Raw genomic sequence first — 22,115 nt, forward strand, 5'->3', positions numbered from 1 at the left:
TGTGACCGGATGAAGGTGTCGGCGCTGTGGGGGGACCTGCGCGAGGTGGGGTGTGGGTGGTGTAGGAGGGGAAGAAGGGCCTACGCCCCTTGGACTCTGTGTGCAGCTAGGCCCCTGTTTGAGAGTGACTCTGTGTGTGTGTGCTGCCGCCCCCAGCGTAGGAGGCAGATCTTTATCTGGCCTCTGGGTGCTTCAGGAGTTTCAGGCTTTCTCACAGCCTGGTCTCACTCCGCCTCCCCAGCCCAGGCCTTGCCCTCCATCCTCTGCACAGGAAGTGGGCCGGCTCCGGGGTTTAGTCTTTGCCGGCCCCAGCCGCTACCTGGGCCATAGCGGAGCAGGCCCTGGGGAGATGGCTGTGGTCCCAGCAGCGGGCAGGACTGGAGAGAGCACGCTGCCGCAGCCCCATGTCTCAGCCAGGTGACTGCCCTGACCTGCCCCCCCCACCCTGCCAGGGACCCCTGCCTCCCTCCTGGCCCTTGCGGACCGGCCGGGAGACTGGGAGTGATGGTCACGGGAAGACTCTGGGCTCTGACTCAGTTCCCCCAGCAGTTTCTGCCTGAGCTTCCATCCCCCCAGGATCATCCCCCTGGGGACGGGGTGGGCCCAGGTCTCTTGGGTCTTGGGGGAGGAAACACTGGTCCTCAGTCCCAGGCCACCGCTCCTTCCCAGCCGGCCCCGGGGGAGGCTGGGGCTGCTCTGGGATGAGGGGCTTCCCTGGGGCCTGTGTACCGGGCCCCCAACCCAGAGGAGTGGAGGAGCGGAGGAGTGGGACAAGGGCTGGGGGCCCAGAGAGGGTGCAGGAAATGGGCGAGGGAGTCGGGAGTCCCCCGATGGCCTCTGAGGAGCAGGGCCCACGCTGGCGCCAGGCGGGGAGGGCGCTGTGTGCAGACCGCTCCTTAAGAGGCTTGTGGGGCAAGGGAGAGGCCCCCTCTGAGAACTGGCTACGCGGTGAGCTGTGCTGGGAGGTCTCTGGGAGCTCTGGACTGGCCGCCAGAGCCTGGGGTTCCAGTCTGGGTTTGTCCCTTCCTTGGCTGTGTGACTGACAGGTCAGCAGCGTCTCCTGGCGTTGGGGATGGGAGGGCTGCCTGGAGCTCACACCCTCTCCTCTCCTGGGGCCAAGGCCTCCCACTCTTCAGTGTGTTTGTAGCACCCTGGGGGTGGTGTGCGGGGCTGAGCTATCCCCAAGGGTCCCCTTCCTTCCCCCGCAGCCAGGGTCCCACGCCCAGCTGGGGAGGTGCTCTTGGCCTGAAGCAGCAAGAGCTGAGCCTGTGTATGTGTTGGGGGCGGGGCTGGGGGTGGCCAGAGAGGGTGAGGGGAGATGGGGGAGGGGCCCTTCGAGTTCAGAGGTCAGGTGGGATGCACCATGGGCCCCTGCTTTACTGTCCTGCGGCGGCCACCACACTCCCCACGTACCAGTGGGGCCTGCAGACTGCACCGAGCTGGGCTCGAATCCCAGCTCGGCCCCTGTCTAGCCTGGGCCAGAGGCCGGCCGGTGCCTCGGTCTCCTCATCTGACAAAAGGAGCGATAATAGAACCCACTCAGGGGGTTGCTGTGAGGACTGAGCGCTGGAACAGCCCCGAAGCGCTCAGGCAGCGCCGGGCGCAGGGAGAGCTGTCTTCGTCAGCCGCCGCCAGCCTGGCGTCAGATGACCTGAGCTGGAGCAGCCCCGAGCTTCGCTTTTGGCCTCGCTCAAGCGGGATAAGGAGACCCACCGCACGGGGTTGTGGTGGGGACGCGATGGCTTTACAGCCATGAGGGGCTGGGCGGGGTGAGGACCTAGGAGGGCGGGTGCTCAGGCACAGAGGTCCTGGGCTGCACTCGCTCTCACCTGAGGCTGGGCCCGTCCCTTGCTGTGTGACCCTGAGCAGGTTCCTTAACCTCCCTGAGACTCAGTTTCTCCTTGCAGAATGAGGGTGCAGCCTCGCTGGCTGCTGGGAGCCCCAGCTCTGGCCCTCAGGCGCCCTCCGTACTGCCCTCCTGCTGGCCTTGCCGTCTGTACGCCCCTGCACCCCTTTGGCTGCGGGAGGCAGGAGTGCACTCCAGATGTGCCGTCTCCTGCCCGGCTCACCTCTTTGCTGGGGCCTGTGGTTTGGCCCTAACCTTCCTTTGACCTTGCACCCTCTGCCCCCTACCCTCTTCCTGTTGCCCTGGGGCTCTGCCAGGTCCTGTCCTGGGCATGGGGTCATCCTCATGGCTGGGCCCAACCTGGGGCGACACCCTAACAAAGGACTGGCCCCAGGGCAAGGCTTATGCAACAGGGCATGTAAGAGGCGTAGGAGGGCCTTGGGGAGCCCCCTTGCTGTGCTCTGTATTCTTTGGGGTCCCAACCCTGTGCCCTGTGCTATTGGAGGATCCAAAGAAAAGCAACCAGTCCCCAGCCTGGGAGCTCGCCCTCCTATGGGGATGGCAGGCCAGGCAGGGCGAGCCCACGGGTGCTCTCTGGGCTCCGCCCCTACCCAGGACGAGCACCGGCCAGCCTCACCCCTGGGCCCGGTGTCTGGGCGGGGTGGAGCCATGTGAGAACGGGCCTTGGGCTGGAATCCCAGCTCTGCCGCCTCCTACCGTGTGTGTGACCCTGGGCGAGTTAGTGACTTGGAGCCTTAGTTCCCTCGTCTGTGCATGATAAAGGCACCCACCCCAGCTGCTGGGCAGATTAGACGAGCTAGTGTGTGCAGAGCACCTGGCACGGGCCTGGCACGGTGAGTACTGTTACCTGGCCATCGGTCCCTGTTTACTGTCGCGTGAACTGCCATGGAAAGGTGTGTCCGAGGAGGCACAGGGGAGAGGGCCCTGCCTGGGCCCTGGGCAGTCTACCCTGGCGCACACTCCAGGTCTGCCTCCTACTAGCCGTGTGATCTTGGGCAATGTGCTTCGACTCTTTGTGCCTCAGTTTCCTCATCTGAAAATGGGGCTAATAAGCGTATCTCTACCAGATGCTCTCACTGCTGCACTTAGAGAGTTTACACAGAGCCTGGCTTACAGTAACCTGTCCCTGGCTGGTTTGGGATGTGGTTAGGGGCAGCAGGGTAGAGTGGAGGTGAGTTCTAAGCCCAGCTCTGTGCTACGTGACCTTGAGCAAGTCTTTCCTGCTTTGGGGTTTCAATGTCCCCGACCGTAGAACAAGGGGTGGGCTTGCTCAGGGGGCCCTTTCAGCTCTGACAGCACGCGGGTCCTCAACTCTCGTTCTCTCGGCCATCAGTACCTTCCTGGGACACGACATCTGTCTTGGGAGATGGCACCCAGGGTGCTGGGTTCCTGCCCCATGCTGGCTCTGACGTCAACTGGAGAAGTCCCAGTGCCGCCCAAACAGCCCTGCTTTTTTTGCAGTACTGGAGGCCTCTGACCACATCTGTTCATTTAACTGCATTTATCGAGCACCCACTGTGTGCCAGGCCCTGTGCGCAGTAGTCTATGGAGTGAGCACACTGCTGGCCAGTCCTGCTGCTGTCCACAGGGAGGAACGAGGGGCTCAGAGGAGGAGGCCCTCACCCTCCACTGGAGAAATCGGGGGGCTTCATGGGCCTGGAAGGATGGCGGGATGTGTAGGGGGTAAGGAGGGAGATGGACTTGGGAGGGCCGTTGGGAGGACAACCTTGGCTTCCTGGCTGCCAGAGCGCTGGCGTTTGTAGGCAGGTGGATGCCGCTGTGAAAGCGAAGGCTGGAAGGACTGGCTGTCCGGGTCTGGGTCCCAGAGAAGTCTTGAAAGCCAGAATTTAGGCTCTAGTTGTAGACGGGCCGCCGTAGGTTTCTGGGCAGGGAGGGAGGCTTTGGGAAATGCAGCCAAGTGCCTGCAGAAGAGGCCATGCCGTCGCCCAGGCTGGAATGGCACTGCACTGGCTGGGAGAGTGGAGAGGAAGAGACGGCCAGTTGTCATTGGGCTGTCCTGTCTATAGGGCATCCTGGCTGGCTGGGTGTGGGGGCAAAGGCGACAGAGCACAGACACCAGGACAACAACGGTGCAATTGTCCCAGACCCAAGAGTCAGGCGATAGGAGAGTAGGGGTGACCTGGGCTTTCGCTGGGGGTCTCACAGGCCACTGGGAGGGAGGTGTAGGCTTGGGGAAGTGCTGAGTTGGAGAAAGGCCCTTGGAGCCAGGGAGAGACTGGGAGGGAGAAGGGAAGGGGGAGAGAGCCCCAGTAGGGGAGCCACGGGGAGGGGAAGGGGGCAACACCCGGGGGCCTTGGCCACACTTGGGATCAAAGAGCACAGGGCGGGGGGGACACGCCACCCCCTCAGCGCCTCTGGACTCACCTGCTTCTCCCTCTGCCCCCCGACTAGGGCCACCGTCGCCTCTCTCTGGAAGCCCCTCCTCATCTCCCTGCCTCCCTAGCCCACTCTCCCGGCAGCAGTCCCAGGTCCCATCACCTTCCCAAAGTGACCATCTGCTCACTTTCCCCCTCCCCTCCCCGACCCCGCTCAGCTCCTGCAGGGGTGGGGCAGCTGCGCTTCACTGTCCTTTCCCCTGGACAGGTCACAGCTGGCCGCGCCTCCCCTTTGGGCTGCGCGGAGTTTCCCTGGTGTGGCTGGAAGCCCTCTGAGAAGAGTCTCTGGCAGAGACATCTTTAGTCACTGGGCCTCCCTCGAAGCCCCTTGGTGGGACAATAGTGGCTTCGCTGAAGTGGGAAGGTGGCTGGCCAGGCGCCAGGGGCTTTGGCAGCAGACATTTCCGGGTGCGCATCTTGGAAAACAGAGACAGGGAGGATTGTCTGGGCTGACACCTATAAAAGCACCGCCCAGGGCCCGCGTTTAGCAGATACTCAGGGAAACCTCGGCTCCTTCTGCGAGGCTGGGTTAGGGATGTCGAGTTTCTTTCTCCCCTGGGCAGTAAGCTGGGTGGGCTGCCCCTGCGCTCCTCCGGGGAGCTTGCAGGCAGGTGGCGTTGCGGGGGAGGACGGACACAGTCCCCCATAAAGGCACTGCAGCCCTCTGCCCCTCACTTTCCTCATCGGCAAAGGAAACAGACAACAGAAGTGCCACCTCATAAGGTATTGTGAGGATTAAATATATCAACACACGTAAAATGTTTAAAAACCGTGTCCGCCAAGTGTCAGGTATTACTGTCATGAGATTACGATCATGATTTCCCTTTTTGGAGCCAAATACCACGTTTTCTGTGTTTGCCTAATGCTCCTCCTGCTTCCTCAGGGCTAGAGTTTAGGACCCGCGTCACAAACAGTCCATCTTGAACACAGGGGTGCCGAGAGGTGCCTGAGAGCATCTGACCCCGGAGTGACACTGGGGTGCGATGTCCCCCTCGTGCTGTGGCAGGGACTGTCCTCCTGTCCCCGCCTGCTCCCCCTCCCACCAGCCGCGTCCTTCCAGGCAGGGGACTGCTGGGTTCCCTCCTGCCCCCAGAGCCGCCAGAGCAGGGGTCAGCCTTGTCCTCGGCGCTCTTCAGTGTTGAAGTCAGAGCTCCTGCCTGCTGGCAGCTTCTCTTTGCAAGTTCACGTCTTGCTCCCTCGAGGGAGCGTGACGGGCAGAGGCGGGGATAGCCTGGGAGCCCTCGGAACCCCTCTGCCGGCTGCCTCCAGCTCTGTGCATATTCGTTTGATCATCCGTTCATTACGTATATATATATATTTTTTTTTTGGCGGTTGCTTACTATGTGCCAGGCACTGTTCCAGGAACTGGGGACCTGGTAATGGACAAAGCACAAAACTCCATCCTCGCTGTGCTATGTGTCAGTGTGTGTGTGTGTGTGTGTGTGTGTGTGTGTGTGTGTGTGTGGAGAGAGAGAACAAATGAATAAATAAGCAAATAGCGCCGCGATGAACAATAAAGTACTGTTTAGAGTGGTGAGTAACAAAGGGTGCTTTTTTTATACAGTCTGGTCTGGGAAGACCTCTCTACGGAAGTGACATTTGAGCAGAAACTTGAAGGAAGGGAGTGCGGGGCTGTGGGGTGGTGTGGGGGCAGACCACGCACCCGCGGGGGGCAGGGCCCAGCCTGCCTCTGGGGCAGCAGGGCCCTGGGGTGAGTATTCACCTGCTCTCTCCCCTCCTGCTCCCCCAGGGCTCCCTTTCCCTGCTCCACCCTGTGGATGTGATGGCGGCCCCTGCCCTGTCCTGGCGTCTGTCCCTCCTCATCCTCCTGCCCCTGGCTGCCTGTCGGGCATCTGCAGCAGTGAACGGTGAGGACCCTGGCGTCTGGACAGCTGTGCTTTTCCTGGGGGAGGAGGCCAAGGCCCCTGCTTTTGGGCAGCAGGTCCCTGAGCAGGGCAGGAGGCAGGAGAGGAGGGGAGGGTAATGGGGACCAGAGCTCCGGCGTCCACCTCCTGCCTAGCCCCTTGTCCTACCCACCCCCTCCCTGCCCGCATGCACGCACACGCTGCTTTCTCGTCCCTGCCCTGCCCTGGCCTGCCTGCGTGAACTCGCAGGCTCTGGGGCTCGGTGTCCTCCTCTCTGATATGGGCCCACTAACCCCTTCTCTGCCCACCAGAGTTGCCTACCTCCTCCTCTGGCAGGCATGGGGTGCCCCAAGCAGGGGTGGTGGGCATGCTGCAGCGGGCCAGGGGGACCCTGCAGCCGGCCACTCACGCCTCACCTGGCCCGGCAGACACTTCCCAGCTCACGTGCTTCTACAACTCGAAAGCCAACATCTCCTGTGTCTGGAGCCGGGACGGGGGTCTGCGGGGTGCCTCCTGCCACATCCATGCCCAGTCGAACAAACGGTGAGTGAAGAAGCTTAGGAAGGTCGGATCGCATAACCATGACTCTTAGACTCTCGGAATCCTAAATACTAGACTCCAGGAATCTGCATTTACAGAACCTTGGACTCATGGGACCCACAGCCTCTTAGAACCGCAGGAGTTTGGGAGCACGCCTGGAAGCGAGGCATTGTTTATACAAGTGTGGGAGTCAGATATTTAGATTCTTGAACCCGGGGTGCGGGGTCCAGGCTGCAGTGCAGGGGCTGGGGACAAGCTGGACAAGGTGGTTTGGGGTCACTGGGCTCTGGGGCTGCTATGCCAAGGCTGGACTCTACTCTAGAGGCAAGGGGGGAAGAGAGGGGCTCCCCAAGCTTTTTAAGTGAGCAGGGATTTTGAGAGACCCACAGGCAGCTGTGGGGACAGGGGCCTGGGAGGTGGATGGGGCCCCTGGGAGCTGAGGCATGGCTGTGATCCAAACGTCCAGGTGGCAGGTGAGGAGGGTCTGTGCCCAGGTAGTTTGGTGGGGGGCAGGCAGAGAGGTGGCTGGGGCTGAGGTGGGGTCCCTGGCGTGTGGGGCATCGGGAGGGGAGGAGGAGGGGCAGAGGCAGGTGTGGGCCCCGGCTTCTCGTGGGTGCTGATTCCGCAGGGCTTCAAAGGCCAAATTAAGGATCTGTCTTTGCTCGAACCCATGGAGCTGTGGAGGGCTCTAGGGCAGGGAGGGCCACGTGTCTTGAACTAGATCATTCTGGCTGCCACGAGGCCAGGCTGGGATGAGAAGGGCAGGCAATGAGGGGAGGAACACTGCAGAGCAGGGGGGCCTGGCATGGAGTCCCCCCCACCGCTCCCCGCCTGGCCTTGCTGCCTGGGGCCATCCCGGGAGCAGAGACTGAGAAGGGCCCCTGGGGACGGGTCCCTTGGGCCAGCTCTCTGGGTCCATCTTTTTCTTCTAAGGAGTTTCTTTTGTTCCAGGTCGTGGAACAAAACCTGTGAGCTGGTCCCTGTGGGGCAGACATCCTGGGCCTGTAACCTGATCCTCGGAGCCCCAGATGTGAGTAGCCACCCAGGGAGGGAGCATGGGGTGTCCTTCCAGCAGCAGCCACCGTCTCTGGGTGGGCTGGGTGCCAGGGAGGAGCTGGGGCCCGGCCACCCGCTGGCAGCTGCCTGGGGCTGAGGCCGCACCCGAGGGCGCCGACCCGGGGCCTGACCCTGGGCGAGGGATGCTGGTGTGAGGCACCCGCCATCCTGCCTCTGCCCCTGCTGTCTGCCCCACGCTTTGGGGGTCCTGGGACACCCTGTATCCCTTATCAGGTCGGGGGAGCACCCTGGTAGAAATGACAATGAACACACCTGACTTTTCCTGGGGTCTTGGCAGGCAGGGCAGTGCGGGGTTAACAGTGGGGATCACAGAGCAGGATGTTCCAGCCCTGGCTCTGCCTCGCGCCAGATGGGTGACATTGGGCACCCTCTGTGCCCATCTCCCCTGCTGTAAGATGGGAGTAAGAATGGTGCCTACCTTGTTGGCTTATTCTGAGGGCTAAAGGACTTAGAATGCCATCCAGAACAGAGCCTGTACTTGGCACTGTCGTCAGTGGGTCCCTACACCCCGTGGGTGGGCACCAGCACCATCCCCTTCTTACTTGTGAAGAAACTGAGGCCCAGAGAGGTGTGGCCCCTGCCGAGCTGTGCAGCCAGGGAGTAGCAGAGCTGGGTGCCAGCCTGGGCATTTTACCATTGCACTAGGCTGCCTCTTGCAGGGCACATGGCCGTGTCCATATGGGTGTGCCTCAAATCCTGGGCAGCAGCGGGCACCAGGGACACCCAGACCACGTTGTCCAGCCGTCATCAGGTTACACGTATTCTCAAAGGGCAGGAGAATGGGAAGAGGGGGCCACACTGTGGAGCTGTGAAAGCGCAGCCTCTGGAAACGGATGCCGTGCCCGTCCAGGGAGCTCTGCAGGTGGCCTGGCTTCCCAGCCTGGCTCCATTTCCAGGCTGCGTGACCTCAGGCAAGTCCCTAAGCCTCTCTGGGCTTCAGTTTCCTCAGCCAGAGGATGGGAGTAGTAATAGTGCCCGTGTCTGAGGGTGCTGAGAGAATTGAATGAGCTAAGGTGTGTAAAGGGCTCAGCCTGGCACAGGGCGAGTGCTCGTAAGAATGCACGATTGGCAACGTCTTTACAACAACAATAATAGTAATAATAAGAATGATAATATTATTGTTATCTGGAAAACGTGGCCACGACAGCAGCTGCAAGAAGGCTAGGGCAGGGTCCTTGGGGTGGAGAGGGAGGAATTGTTTCCTGGCTGGCCAGTGTGGGAGACTCCGATGATCGGGTTTACTCATAGCAGGTCTTGTGCAGGTCAGAGGGACTGTGCCCAGGTGCCGGACCTGAAACCACCACCCAGACCCCCAGTCCTACCCACGGACCCTCCGGCACAGAGGGAGGCTGCCTGGGGCTGCAGCCCTGGGTCAGGCAGGACAGGCCAGGACTCAGAGGTGCAGTCACTCTGGAGGGCTGTGGACGCAGGGCCTGGGCTCGAACCTGGGCTGCCCTGCTGACCAGCGCGTGACGTCTGGCAAGTCCCTCGACCAGCGCGAGGCTCAGGCTTCTCACCTCACCGTGGGGTGGACTGCTGCGTGCATCAGTGAGATTAGTGGCACCTGAGCAAGGACTGCCCACAGGATGCACTCAATACCTGGGCATTTCCTTCCAGAAAAGTCAGGGTGTGGGGGAGGGGAGAGATGGGGAGGGGAGACTTTCATACTTGAAGCTATGAAGCAGGTATAGTTCCAGATCTGCACCTTTCTGGGGGCCCACCTGCTTGCATGCCTCTTGTGACAGGGAACTTCCTTCCTCCCAAGGCAGCTCACTTCACTTTAGATCAGGGGTTGGTAAACTACTATGGCCTGTGGGCCAAATCCAGCCCACTGCCTGCGTTCATAAATAAAGTTTTATTGGAACACGGCCATGCCATTTGTTTGCCTGTTGTCTGTGGCTGCTTCACACCACGATGGCAGAGTTGAGCGGTTGTGACAGAGAACATGTGGCTGGCAAAAACAGTCACACCTGGCCCTTTACAGAGAACATGTGCTACCTCCTGCTTTGGATGGATGGTGGGGGTATGGAGGGCTCCCGTCCTCCCCTGTCCTCCCTAGTGGCTGTCCCCAGCTGCTGGCCGCTTCATCCCTGCCCTCCTGCCCCTGCAGTCTCAGACGCTGACCGCAGCTGACACTGTCAACATGAATGTGATGTGCCAGGAAGGGAAGCGGTGGAGCGTGGTGATGAGCCAGGCCTTCAAGCCCTTTGAGAACCGTGAGTGGGGAAGCCAGCGTGGGGCTGGGGCAGGTCTGGGCCCCTCTTTGCCTGCCTTTCCCTCTGGGATCCTCTCTGCTCTGGTCTCTCTCCCCACCAACCTCCACACTCACATCTGACCACCTCGCTGCTCGCTGCCCTGGGCATGAAGTCCTGGCTCCTTCTCCTGGCATTCAAGGCCACTCAGGATCCAGCCCTGCCCCTCCTCCCTGGCACTCCTCCTCTCCGGCCTATATTTCTGCTGCAAAGCCCAGCTGTCCAGACTCGCCTTGCCTGTCCGTGCCTCTGAGCCCTCGCGCATACTGGTCCTGCTGCCTGAAAGGCTCTTCCCACCTTGAAAGTTCCCACTTATCCTTTGAGGCTCAGTGAAGAGTCACCTCTTCCAAGAGGCCTTCCTAGACTCCCCAGCGCTTTGTACCTCCTCTTTCAGGGAATTTATGTCCTGGGTTGTCACTTCCTGATTGTATCTCCTTTGCTGGGCTGTGAGCTCTTTGAGGGCAGAATGTCTACCACCCCTGTGTCTCCTTTCTGAGCACCCAGTGCTAGGTCTGATCAGGACAATGCTCTGGGAAGGTTTGTTGAATGACTGAGTGCCTGCCCCCCATGCTCGACCTTGGGGCCCATCTCCAGGGAAGAGGTGGGATAGAAAGTGAGATCCAGGGAGGATTCAAAGTGCAGCCGCCTTACCTGGATGTGATCTGACTAGTGGACCATTTAACATATCTGAGCCTCAGTTTCCTCATTTGCAAAATGGGGATAATCAGAGTCACCTACTGCACAGGCTTGTAAGACGTCTTTGAGCCAAGGCACAGAAACTGCTTAGCGTGTCGTCAGGACTCGATAAACACTCACTTACTATTTGTGCAGTTCTACAGGGCCTCAGAATTACAGGAACTGAGATCAATTTACCTTCAGAACCATAAAGTGTTACAATCATCACATTTAGAATGAGCGAGACGATCCACATGGAACTCTTAGGTCAGTGCTAAGCGCAGAGAAAGGCTGCCCTGACTCATTCCTGCAGCGGATACTAGGTCAAGTACCAGGCAATGTTCCGGGCACCAAGGACAGGGCAGACAGCAAAGTCCCTGCCCTCAACGAGCTCACAGTTGGCGGGGAAGACAGAAAATGAATGAAGACCCCAAACCATGTATTTAACATGTCAGGTGGTGATAAGTGCTGGGAAGAAAAATAAATCGGGGAGGGGGCTGGAGAGTGGTGGGTGGGCAGGGCAGGCTTCTCTGCACAGGTGAGGCGAGAGCGGAGGCCTGGAGGAAGGGAGGGCGCAGCCTGAGTCTGGGGGTGCGGCGGACAGAGCACACGGGAGGAGGAAGGGCACGGGGAGCATCGCCAGCCAGTGCCCGGCTCCTTCCTTCCTCCATCCTGTCTCCAGTTCGCCTGATGGCCCCGGTCTCCCTTCAAGTCAGCCACGTAGGGACCCACGGATGCAACGTCACCTGGGCCCTCTCCCACTCCTCCCACTACATTGAAAGTTACTTGGAGTTTGAGGGCCGGACACGGTCCCCAGGCCAGAGCTGGGAGGTGAGTACGTGGCCCAGTCCCACCTGCCCCGACTCCTCCTTCCTGTGCCCGTCCCTCCCGTCCTGTTCGTGCCCATCTCAGCGAGGCCACCTCAGCCCCAGGCAGACAGTGGGCACTGACGCCCCCACGCTCCTTCCGTACTGCACACTCCCTCCACGTGCCCCCTCTAACCCTGGGGATCCAGCTGGCGGCAGACCCCAGGCTGACACCAGGGCAAAGCGCAGGCAGCCGCCCACCCCACGGGATCGCAGAGGCCGGGGAGCCACCCTCTGCACTGCAGGTCCAGCTGCTCCATGTCTGTGGCATCCACCGCTTGTTCATTCACGTACTCCTTCCTTTATTCGCTTCATGGTTCAGTCCACACGTGTTTACTGAGCACCTGCTCTGTGACGGGTGAGGGGAGAGTGGAGGGCGAGGCTGGGAAGCCGCCTGCTCGCAGGGAGCTCAGCTGGGGTCAGGCAGTTTGCAGACACATCAGCAGGAGACCACAGGGTGTTGATAAGTCCCGTGGAGAATCTGACATGAGATAAGGAATTCGAGAGTGGCCGGGGCAGGCTCCTTCAGCCTCAGGTGTCCAGGGAAGGCTTCTCTGAGATCTGGGCGTCCAGAAGGAGCTGACCCTGCAAAGATCTGGGGAGGGTTTTCCAGACAGAGGGACCGGCCGCTGCAAAGGCTGCAGGCTTGAGAGGTGGAGGCAGCTCAGACCTGGGGGCTGGAGGGGAGGACAGAAGGGGAGGAGTCCAGAACGGTTCTGGAGGCGGAACCAGCTGATTGGAAGACAGCTTGGGATGTGGGGATGAGTGAGGGGGAGGGGTTTAGGACAGCCCTGCGGTTTGGGGCCCCAGCAACTGGGGAGTCAGGGAGCCTTTGGGTGGGAGGGGAGGACGGTTTGCAGCTGGTGCAGATCAATGGGAGTGCTGCTTTGCTCAGCCTCCCAGCCCAGCCATGGGAGGTGAGGTGGGCAGTGGGGACCTTTCTGCCCTGACAGCCCCTCGTCCCCTCCCCCACCCCGTCTCTGCCCCAGACGGCCCGTCTGCTGACCCTCAAGCAGAAGCAGCAATGGATCTCTCTGGAGACACTCACCCCAGACACCCACTATGAGCTTCAGGTGCGGGTCAAGCCCCAGCTAGGTGACCACTCGGTGTGGAGCCCCTGGAGCCAGCCCCTGGCCTTTAGGACAAGGCCTGCAGGTACTGGCGGGCAGCAGGGGTGCAGAGGGGCTCAGGCAGGAGTGGGTGGCCGGGGGTGGCTCTGGGAGCGGCTGGTGGGGGAGGAGCTACCCTGCCCCTCCCTCCTGGGGGATGCGGTGTTCATCTCCATCCTCCCTGATTAGCTGGGGGACCCTGCAACGGGCCCCTTTACAGATGGGAACAGGGGCTGCGTGAGCGGGTGGGACACGCGCGTGGCCTTGTGAGTTAGGGGGTTGGGCGGAACAGCTCTTTGCGCTTTTTTCCACCCTGAAATCTCACACTCCTTGTTTCTGCCAGGGCTGGGGGTGGCTGCTTTTGCCTCTCAGCCTCATCAAGATGGGTACCGTGACCCCAGGGCAGGGCTGCTGTGATGAAGGCGCACAATGCCCCTGTCACCTGGGACACAGCACATGTGCTGGGCGGCCCGTCCGTCAGCACGTCTCACTTTGAGTTCTGGCTCAAGCGAGCCCTGGGATCTCCATGTGGTGCACAGAGGAGGGTGGAGGGAGGAGCGTGGCCGGGTGGAGCCGGGCCGTGGGCCTGCCAGGGGGGCCCAGATTATTAAAAGGATTTGTTTTGTAAAATTTGGATTCGGTCAAAAGGCAGCACTCAAGGATCCAGAAGGCCCCACGTGGCCCCAAGGCTGCATCCCCACCCCGGGATGTCATTTCAATTTAGCATCAAATCAGGCTTCCCAGAGAACTTGAGCAGAACCCCAGCAGAACCCCGCCCCCAAGCCCCTGGGCACAGGCCTGCTGGCAGAGCCCAGAACGGGCAGGGCGGGGCGCCGAGCTGGGGGCAGGGCGCTGAGTGACCGGGGTGAGTGAGGGCCCTTCTCCAACCCTCTCCTTGCTGTTCCTCCCAACCCCGGGCAGCCCCCAGGAAGGAGACTCCGCCCCTCCCTGGGTTGGACTACATCCTCATGGGCCTCAGTGCCGGTGCCGTGGGCTTCATCATCTTAGTCTACCTGCTGGTCAACAGCCGGGACATCGGGCCGTGGTAAGAGAGCTCTGCCCTTCCTCTCCGCTCCCGTCTAACACTCGCGCACACGCTCGCACGCTGCCTTGCCAGGCGAGGCTCTGCACCGAGCCCCCGCTCGGACGCGCCTGTGCTTCCCCTGCCCTTCCAGGAGTCCTTCCTGCCCGACACCCCCACAGGTGGAACCCCAGGGAGCCAGCCCAAGGGGAGTGGGGGAGTGGGGGAGCCCCCTGGGCCCTGGCCAGAGCATCACTCTCAGGACTTGAGGATGTGCGTGTGCACACGTCAGCTGTCTGCGTGTATGGGTCCTCGTGCGTCCATCCAGGTCTGGGCGTCCGTTCATTCATTCATTCCTTTATTTACTGAGCGCCAGCTCTGTGCCAGGCACAGCAAGAGGTGCTGGGAACACAATGGCAAGCCACACCCATGTGTCCCAGCCCCGTGGAGCGCATGGCCCAGTGGGGGAGGGCAGATACATATTAGTCACACTTGTATGTAACGGCACACCAGGAGCAGGCTGGCGAAGGACGGTACCAGTGTACAGTTGTCCCTCAGTGTCCACGGGGGCCTGGCTCCAGGTCTGCCTGAGGACACCAACGGCCAGTGGATGCTCGAGTCCCTGATATAAAATGACATAGTATTTGCACGTAACCAATGCACATCCTCCTGGATACTTTAAATCGTCTCTAGCTTACTTACAACACTTAATGCAATGTAAATACTATGCAAATAGTTGTCATACTGTATTTCAAAAATTTGTATTATTTTTTATTGTAGTGTTGCTATTTTGGGTTTTTTCCCCAAATATTTTCAATCTGAGGTTGGTTGAATCGTGGACGCAGAACCCACAGATGCAGACGGCTGACTGTGTTAGGAGCAGACCGCAGGGAGAGGAACCTTGGCTGGGGGTGGCCAGGGGTCGTTTCCCCGGGGAAGTGATGATCCTCTTGAAATCCGAAGGAGAAGCTCAGCAGGTGGGGTGGAGGGGAAGGGAAACATCCCAGGCAGGAAAGAGCATGTGCAAAGGTCCTGGCAGGAAGGAGAGAGGAACATTCCAGGAGCAGGGTGCAGGGAGGCTGGTGTGGCCGGAGACCGGAAACAGGTGGGGGACAGGGCTGAACTTGGGCCTGGACCTGTGGGCAGCAGTCAGGCTTTCTGGGGCCTCGGGGCTGCGGCAAGACGCGGGGCTGAGCACCAGGTGGCCGTGGGAGGTTGTCCGCAGGAGCGGGGTGGCCTCAGCTTTGCTGGCTGTGGCTCTGGCTCTTGTGTGGACAGTGGCCTGGTGCAGGGCAGAGTGGTGAGGAAGTGACGCTTCTACCCAAGGAGCCCCCCGCTCCTCTCAAGAGGAGAGACGCACTTTGCAGTTTGCAAGTGTGCCCACGTGCGCCATCGCCCCTGACTCCACGGCACTGGGAAGGCGGGAGGCAGGGGCTGCCATTCCCTTTTTTTTTGAGACAGAGTCTCACTGTGTTGCCCGGGCTAGAGTGCCGTGGCGTCATCTTAGCTCACAGCAACCTCAAACTCCTGGGCTCAAGCGATCCTCCTGCCTCAGCCTCCCGAGTAGCCGGGACTACAGGCATGCGCCACCATGCCCGGCTAATTTTTTCTATGTATTTTTAGTTGTCCAATTAATTTCTTTCTATTTTTAGTAGAGACGGGGTCTCGCTCTTGCTCAGGCTGGTTTAGAACTCCTGAGCTCAAACAATCCGCCCACCTCGGCCTCCCAGAGTGCTAGGATTACAGGCGTGAGCCACCGCGCTCAGCCTGCCATTCCCTTTTAACTGATGCCAGTGTGGGCCAGAGAAGCCAGTTGACCTGCCCAAGGTCACACAGCCGTGACTAGTGAGGCTGGGGCAGGAGTGCCACTCTCCTGACCCTGTCCTGGCGTGGTGGTTCTGAGCAGTACCCAGAGCCGTTTCCCCTTTTCTCCCAAGAAGACAGACACGCCTCTCCCCACCCACATCCTCCCCCGGCTCCACACGGGCCTTCAGGGGAAAGCTGCTCCCTGCTGAACACCTTGCTCCCAGACAAGGGGAGGGATTCCCTCAGTCGCGTGACCATAGCAGCCTCCTCACCGCCCTCCTCACTGTCATCCTTGCTCCCCTTTGGTCCATGCTTAACCATGTCACTCCCCTGTTTAACACTCTTCAGAGGCTGCCCATCGCACCTGGAACACACCCTGATCCTTGAGGGCCTCAGTGTGTGGAACCTTGGTACAAACCGGAAAATGGTGTCCCTGTCTCCAGGCAGAGGCATACAGGTCCTGGGCGCTCAACTTGGCAAGCGGAACATGGGCTGCAATTCAGCCCCACTCACCATCCCCATCCCCCAAAGCCGAATGACCTTGGGCAGTGCACAACCTGAACCACCATCCACGGCAGTCGTAACTAGGCCTCTCTCCTACCTCCCTCCTTCTGGTTCACTCTCCTCCAGCCATCTCCACCCCTGACTGCTCTGGCTTGTGTAGCTGCCTCCCCTCTGACCCTGCCACACGCACGGACCCCACCTCCCCGTATTGTACAGCGCTCTGCTGTTCGTCTCCACAGAATGCGTGGCAATGTTGCACACTTGCTTCGGGTCGTCCCATCAGAATGGCAGCTCCTTGAGAGAAGGGACCTTCTCTGTTGGCCGTTCTGTGTCCAGTGCCCAGCACAGCGCCCTCCCATAGTGGGCACTCTATCAATAAGGGCTGAATAAATGAACGAGCGTGGCATGGCTCCGTGCCCTGCCCTCACACCTGCGGGGCTGACGACAGGACCCCGTGGCCCTTCCTGCTCTCATGCCCTCCCTCCCTCCTCTGTTCTGTGCAGGCTGAAGAAGGTTCTGAAGTGTCACATCCCAGACCCCTCGCAGTTCTTCTCCCAGCTGAGCTCAGAGCACGGAGGAGATTTCCAGGTAGGAGGCTGGAGTCCGGGTCAGAGGTGGGCAGTGTTGCGAGTCGGGTGGGAGGCGGTGTGGGAGTAGACAGTTTTGCATTTCATGAGAAGAGACAAAATGCTGAAACAAGCAGCCTTCTGGAAAGCGTGGCACCTTCCTTCTGAGCCAGACTCCCTGGGTTCTAATCCCAGCTCCACCACTTCCTGGCTGCGTGACCTCAGGCAAGTTATAGAACCTCTCTGTGCCTCAGTTTCCTCACCTGTAAAATGGGGAGAAAAACAGTGTTACTATGTGTGTTGCCCTGAGAAGTCTGCCTGACACACAGTAAGAGCACAGGGGACCCTCGCTGGAACTACCGTCACCAGTCTGCTGACCCCACGGGGCTTGCCAGTGCAAACCCCCTCCAGCCCACCGCCTGCGCGCACGGGCTCTGTGGGGTCAGTACTTCCCCTGCCCCTGCCCAGAATTCCCGGGCACAGATACTAACAAGTCCTCTAGCCACTTCGAGTCAAAACACAGATTCATCTTAAAGGCGTAGGCCTATGTGGCAGTAACGCCCCGAACTCCATTTCGAGTTGTCGTCCCCCCCCACCCCCAGCCTACACCTGCTCCAGGCGGGATGCCTTAAGAGGAGAGGGCAGTGGGGGGCTGCTTCTAGCACTCTAGCCCCAGTCTAGGCTCCCCAGATTGGGAGGGGGCTGAGGCGGGGGCAGGGGGCAGGAGGAGTGGTCAGGGGCTGGAAGGTCATGCCGGGCCAGGGCCATCAGGTGCCAGCTTTGCAGTTCTCCATCAGAGCTGAGCAAGGGCCCCTTCTGGAATTCTCTGGAAAACTCCCGAGACTAAGGATCTCTTACCTACAGTACTCTTGATGTGGGGGAATGTATCTCCTTAAAATGTTTCCCTCAGCCGTGAAGGTAGTGAGGTCCCCATCGATACAGGTATCCAAGCATCCTTGGCTGGCCGTGTGTCAGAAACCTGGCAGAAAGGATTCAGTCATTGGAACCAGCTGGAAGCTGGCGCGGGTGCATCCTCAGATCTCTTCCAGGTTCAGGGCCTGATTCTGTGGGCCTAGGTGGGGCTAGGGTCTTTTCTGCAGAGCAGCAAACCATTCTGTCTCCCCACGAGGTCGTCCTGGGTCTAGACGCTTGTCCCGGCCTGATGTCAGGAGGGTGTCCCGAGGAGGAGTACAATGCGGCTGAGGTTGGGGCTGGTCTGGAGGGAGCCCTCCTATCGCACCTGGGACCCCAGCTCCAGGCCACAGGGCCTGCCAGCCTGTGCAGGGCATACAGGCGTGTGCGTGCCAGTGTGGGAGTGTGGTGAAGGGGCACGAGCTTCTCCCGGGCCCTATTCAGAGCCCTGTGGGCAGAGGCTCAGGCCCAGGAAGTGGCTGACCACACACAGCCCCTATGGGGCCTGCTGGACCCCTGGGCACCGGCGCTGGCCACAGGCCTGGCCTCTCCCTCTTCTGGCCACACACTCCGGCTGCCGCCTGGCGGCGCCCTCTGCTCCCTGCTCCAGTATGGCCAACCTCGCTGACCCACGCTTCCCCTCCCTTCCTAGCTGGCTGGCGGTCCCTCTGCCATCGTCAGTGTGCCCTTTCTGTCTCTCCCGTGTCCTGCTTTGGGGCAGGGGCAGATTTCATGGAGCAGCGTGTGCATGCGTGTGCCGGTGTATGTGGGACAGCCGGCTCAGCCCCAGGGACTCCCGCCGGGGAGGGGAGCCAGGGCGATTCTCTGCCGGTCCATTGCTCCGTCTGAACACGGACTGCACATGGAGCGCAGGGCAGCCCGCGAGCCCGGTCCTCATGCAGAGGGCTCCCAGGACAGAGGGCAGTCGGGGCTCTCAAACTCACCATCCCCCCCCAACTCTGCCAGGTAGCCTGCATTTTACCCCGCGCCAGGTGTTTCCACGTCCATTTTCTTATTTGACATCTCCCTGGCGACCCGATAGATAACAGGGAGGAAGTCAGAAAAGAGGTGGCTAAGTGTTGTGGAAACTGAGGCTCAGAGACGTGCAGTGGGCTGCCCAAGGTCACACAGCTAGTGGGTGCCAGGGCCGGGGCTCACCCTACTCCTTACCAGGGCTCTCTGGGCTCCCGAGCAGCTGAGAAGGGCTCTGACGGGCGCTTTCCTCTCTGTAGAGGGAGGGCGTGGGGGGCTGTGGGGGTGCAGGGCACGGGAGGGACAGGTGAATTGGGGGGCCATAAGCTCCCCAGCTGGCTCTGCCACTAGCTGGGCTGCGATCGGGTCTGAGACACGTCCCTTCACTGGGCACCCGGGAAGTGAACAAGACGTGCTCAGGCCCCTCCTGCCTGGGCACTGGTTGGTGGATTCACACGTTCGTGCTAGTCCCCACCGGACACTGAGGATTCTCTCCTTTGCTGTGTCCCCAGCACCTAGAACAGTGCCAGGCTCACAGCAGGTGCTTGACGCACAGTCACTCTTGCCCCATTCCCAGGCACTGCTGTGCACCAGGCACGCTCCCTGGGCTGGCAGCGGGTGCGTGGGGGGAGTGTGGGGTACAGTCAGGGAGGGCTTCCTGTAGAGGGCAGCCCTGGGCCGATTGCTGGAGGGGGAAGAGGAGTTAAGAGTTTTTGTTGAGTATGGAGGAGGCCCCCCTCACCTCCTGGCCTTTCTCACGGCAGAAGTGGCTCTCGTCGCCCTTCCCCTCGTCCTCCTTCAGCCATGGCGGCCCCGCGCCCGAGATCTCCCCGCTGGAGGTGCTGGAGAGGGATGCCAAGGCCGCGCAGCTGCTGCTGCTGCAGCAGGACAAGGTGGCCTCGCCCTCGCCCTCCACCAGCGGCCACTCACTGACCAGCTGCTTCACCAACCAAGGCTACTTCTTCTTCCACCTCCCAGACGCCTTGGAGATCGAGGCCTGCCAGGTGTACTTCACGTACGACCCCTGCACAGAGGAGGAGGCTGAGGAGGGCGCAGGCGGGCCTGGGGTACCCGTGCAGCCTCCCCTCCCTCCCCTGCAGCCTCTGTCGGGGGAGGACGATGCCTACTGCACCTTCCCCCCCGGGGAAGACCTGCTGCTCTTCTCCCCGAATCTCCTTGGTGGCTCCAGCCCCCCAAATACTGCCCGTGGGGGCAGTGGGGCTGGTGAAGAGAGGCTGCCCCCCTCCCTGCAGGAGGGAGTCCCCAGACACTGGGCCTCTCAGCCCCCGAGGCCTCCCACCCCAAGATCTTCCGACCTGGTGGATTTCCAGTCCCCCCCAGAGCTGGCGCTGGGAGAGGCTGGGGAGGAGGTCCCTGTCCCCAGCTCTGGGGAGGGGGCCGGTTTCCCCTGGGCCTGCCCTCCCAGACAGGGCCAGGACAGAGCCCCTACCTCTCACCTGACTCCGATCACTGATGTTTACCTGTCCCTCCAAGAACTCCAGGATCAGGACCCGGCTCACTCAGTGTAGACAGATGGCCAGGGGTGGGAGGCAGGCGGCTGCCCGCTGTTGCACCAGGCCCGAGGAGGGCCCAGTTGAGGACTCTATGTCCTCGAGGCTCATCCACTGCTGAGGAAACTAGGCGTCTGGTTGCCTCCCGGACATCTCCACCCAGATGGCCCCCAGCCCCGCAAACTCGGCCCATCCACTTCCAAACCTCAGTTGCTGCTCCCTGGTCCTGCTGCCCAAGCCAGGAACTGCAGGGTGGTGGGGGCAGTTGACTCCCCACCTCCCTCTTTAATCACGGAGTCCCATGAGCTTTGTCTCTGGAGCATCACTCTGTGCAGCCCGCAGCTACCTGCTGACATCAGTCCTCGTGGCTCTCCAGGGGCCTTCGCCTCGACCTCTTCCCTGGGATTCCTGCCCTGGCCTCACCCCCTCCCAACCACCCTGTACAGGGCAGCCAGAGAGTGCTTTCCACGACACAAACATGGCCATGCTCTCCCCTGGCGCAAAACCCTGCTGTGGCTCCCCTCTGCCCTCAGCACCACTTCTTGGCCTGGCACTTGCCCCTCCAGCATCGTGTTGGGACATCCCCTCCTGGAACCCTCACAACAGTCCTCCTGAGCCACCTGGAGCTCCCTCATGCTCCCACACCTTTGCACGTGTTATTCCCTATGCCTGGTGTGCCCTCTCCCTCATCTGGGTGACAAGTTCCCCTTATCCTTCAAGCGTTGGTTCCACTTCCCCTGGAGGGAAGTGCTGCCTCCCTTAATGTGTCAAAACTTCCAGCGTCAGTGCTGGAAGGAGAAGCTCTCAGGGTCCCAGGGTGGCTGGAGAAAGAGGCTCTGTCATTTCTCCCTTGGGATCTCTTGGACCTAAGAATGCTTGGCTGCTGCGTCCTTAATGTTGTGGCCCAAGTATGGACACAAATCCCCTCGTCAAGCGGATACCTGCTGGGTCTTTCCACAGTGCCTTCACAGACTCAAGAGGGAAGCGGCTGGAAAGCAAACCCTGGGGTCTGAGCAGCCCAGGCAGCAGCCCCTCCTAGTGGCAGGTCCTGATGCCACCAAGGCGAGCCCACGCCGGGCCCCTCCCGCTCCATCCTCCCCCAGAGGGGTCTCCTGTGCAGCCCAGGGGCTGGCACACTGGCCTCCAGAAGGGCAGCTCCACAGGGCAGGGCCCCATCACGTTCCTTGGATGACTTAATGGACTCTCTGGCCCCACCTTGCCCGGGCTCCCTGCACCGGGCTGCCTTCACACAGAGGGGCAGAGGCCCTGCATGCGGGATCCCGCCACCACCCCTCCACTTCTCTTTCCTCTGCCCCGAACACTGATCACACCGTGATGGCTGTCACAGCCTTCTGCCCCAGCAAGGCATGGACTCAGTCCCAGCTAACTCTGACTCAGGAGTGCTCAGTGCCTGCACTTATAGGCCATGCGCCCAGCTAATTGGGCACCTGACCACAAGCCCACCCCCTAGGCTGACCAGCAGCCTATGAGGTGGCTTGGCATGAAGCTCTGTCCAATCAGGGAGGCCAGACTTGAGCTAGCCAATCAGATCACCTCTCAGTCTTGGGCATCTGGACTCAGGGCGGCCCCTGAGAACAGGTGCTTGTGGCCAAGGTCCCCAGGAAAAGGTAGGCAGGAGCTGAGCCACGTGAGCAAGGGACCCTGGGCTCCCGACAGAGAAAAGCTCCTGCGGCTAAGACGCTACTGATCATTTGGTCAGGATTCCTGTTGCCCTGATGCCCAAAATAAACTCCCCTTTCTTGAGGTTGTCTGAGTCTTGGGTCCTTACCTTGGAAAGCGCTTACTTACCTGGCAGCCACCTGCCGTAGGGCGCTGCATCTTCCAGGCCACAGGGCTCCGCAGTCCCGGCCTGCATGTCAGACCTGCGCCGCGTGTCCTCGCCTTTGCTGTGCGTTCTGGGGCAGCCACCAAACCCCTCTGCAGGTCAGTGTCCTCATCTCGAAATACCACTTGCCTGCTTCGCTCTGAAGAGGGCTCAGAGGGCTACGTTTCTCAAGTCTTGGTCATTTGTGAGATATATGTACACACACACATATATATATCTTAATGATCTGGTTGTATCTTTGTTGTTATTTTCCTAATATTTTTCTTTAAATCAATTTGCTTTTTTGTTTAAATGCATTTATTTAAGGAAAAATCTTTATATTGCTTCTGT

The 22,115-nt window shown here is 60.5% G+C and overlaps 1 protein-coding gene across 3 annotated transcripts; it reads left to right on the forward strand.

Moving 5' to 3' along the window:
• Positions 1-343: 343 nt before the first annotated feature.
• Positions 344-21,959, forward strand: IL2RB (interleukin 2 receptor, beta). Of its 3 annotated transcripts, none has more exons than XM_012638040.1 (10): positions 344-417; positions 6,014-6,131; positions 6,557-6,671; positions 7,620-7,698; positions 9,856-9,961; positions 11,355-11,503; positions 12,528-12,693; positions 13,569-13,692; positions 16,482-16,566; positions 19,193-21,959. In XM_012638040.1, the coding sequence occupies exons 2-10, from the start codon at positions 6,047-6,049 to the stop codon at positions 19,955-19,957; spliced, it is 1,674 nt and encodes a 557-aa protein (XP_012493494.1). In that variant the 5' UTR covers positions 344-417; positions 6,014-6,046; the 3' UTR covers positions 19,958-21,959. The 3 variants fall into 3 exon arrangements, with proteins under 3 accessions (XP_012493494.1, XP_012493496.1, XP_012493495.1); XM_012638042.1 differs by having other exon boundaries at positions 11,385-11,503; XM_012638041.1 differs by lacking the exon at positions 344-417 and adding an exon at positions 2,679-2,700.
• The last annotated feature ends 156 nt before the right edge of the window (positions 21,960-22,115 follow it).

This window comes from Propithecus coquereli, unplaced genomic scaffold (assembly GCF_000956105.1).
Source record: "Propithecus coquereli isolate 6110/MARCELLA unplaced genomic scaffold, Pcoq_1.0 Scaffold126, whole genome shotgun sequence".
In the NCBI taxonomy this organism is placed as follows: Eukaryota; Metazoa; Chordata; class Mammalia; order Primates; family Indriidae; genus Propithecus; species Propithecus coquereli.